At 41.6% G+C, this 580-nt stretch overlaps 2 protein-coding genes across 2 annotated transcripts in view; both read left to right on the top strand.

The window, feature by feature from the left end:
• Positions 1-580, top strand: part of LOC119594184 (peroxisomal sarcosine oxidase-like) — a gene marked incomplete at its 5' end in the record, with an annotated part of 59,772 nt that overhangs the window by 25,619 nt on the left and 33,573 nt on the right.
• LOC119594183 (testis-expressed protein 2-like) overlaps positions 1-580 on the top strand; it is a gene marked incomplete in the record, with an annotated part of 13,599 nt that overhangs the window by 3,397 nt on the left and 9,622 nt on the right. Inside the window, 1 exon segment of the mRNA XM_037943253.1 lies at positions 311-580. Coding sequence (XP_037799181.1) covers positions 311-580 — 270 coding nt within the window.

Consider the following 580-nt stretch of genomic DNA (forward strand, 5'->3'; position numbering starts at 1 on the left):
CTTCCCTTCCCCATCCTCGTCCCACCAACTTGATGTCTTTGTTGTCAGAAGTTTTATGATGTAGAGGAAGAATTTTAACTTTCCAAGAGACCATCATTTCAGTCACCCATGATAGCTTGTAAGAATGTGGTCAGAGAGATAGAAAAATCTTTTTACATTAGGCCTTATTATACAAAGAAATGATCTAGAATTACTTTGCTTTCAGTTTTGTACAAAACCATTCTCAGTTGAGGTTCATCCTCTACCTTGGATGAAGGAATATATAGTAGCTATGTATTCCTGTGTTAATTACTTTTCTACTCCTTTGCAGAGGAAGATGAAGTGTCAAGTGAGGTATCATCAGCACCTTCCTTGGATAACAGCTCAGTTGGTAGTGTGGCGCGAGCAGAATCCCTACGTGATGCCTCCCCGGTGAAGGAGTCATTGGGAAGTTCCCTAGGAAAGCGTTCCTCTAGTTTGGACAGTAACAGTGGACCATTAATAGAACCATCAACTTCAACTGCAAAACCTGCAGAGTCTGGTGGGCTTCTCTCAAGGCTAACCAAGACTTTTGAGGATAAGATCAATGAGATCCGTAGTG

The sequence above is a fragment of the Penaeus monodon genome, chromosome 33 (genome assembly GCF_015228065.2).
Source record: "Penaeus monodon isolate SGIC_2016 chromosome 33, NSTDA_Pmon_1, whole genome shotgun sequence".
NCBI lineage: Eukaryota > Metazoa > Arthropoda > Malacostraca > Decapoda > Penaeidae > Penaeus > Penaeus monodon.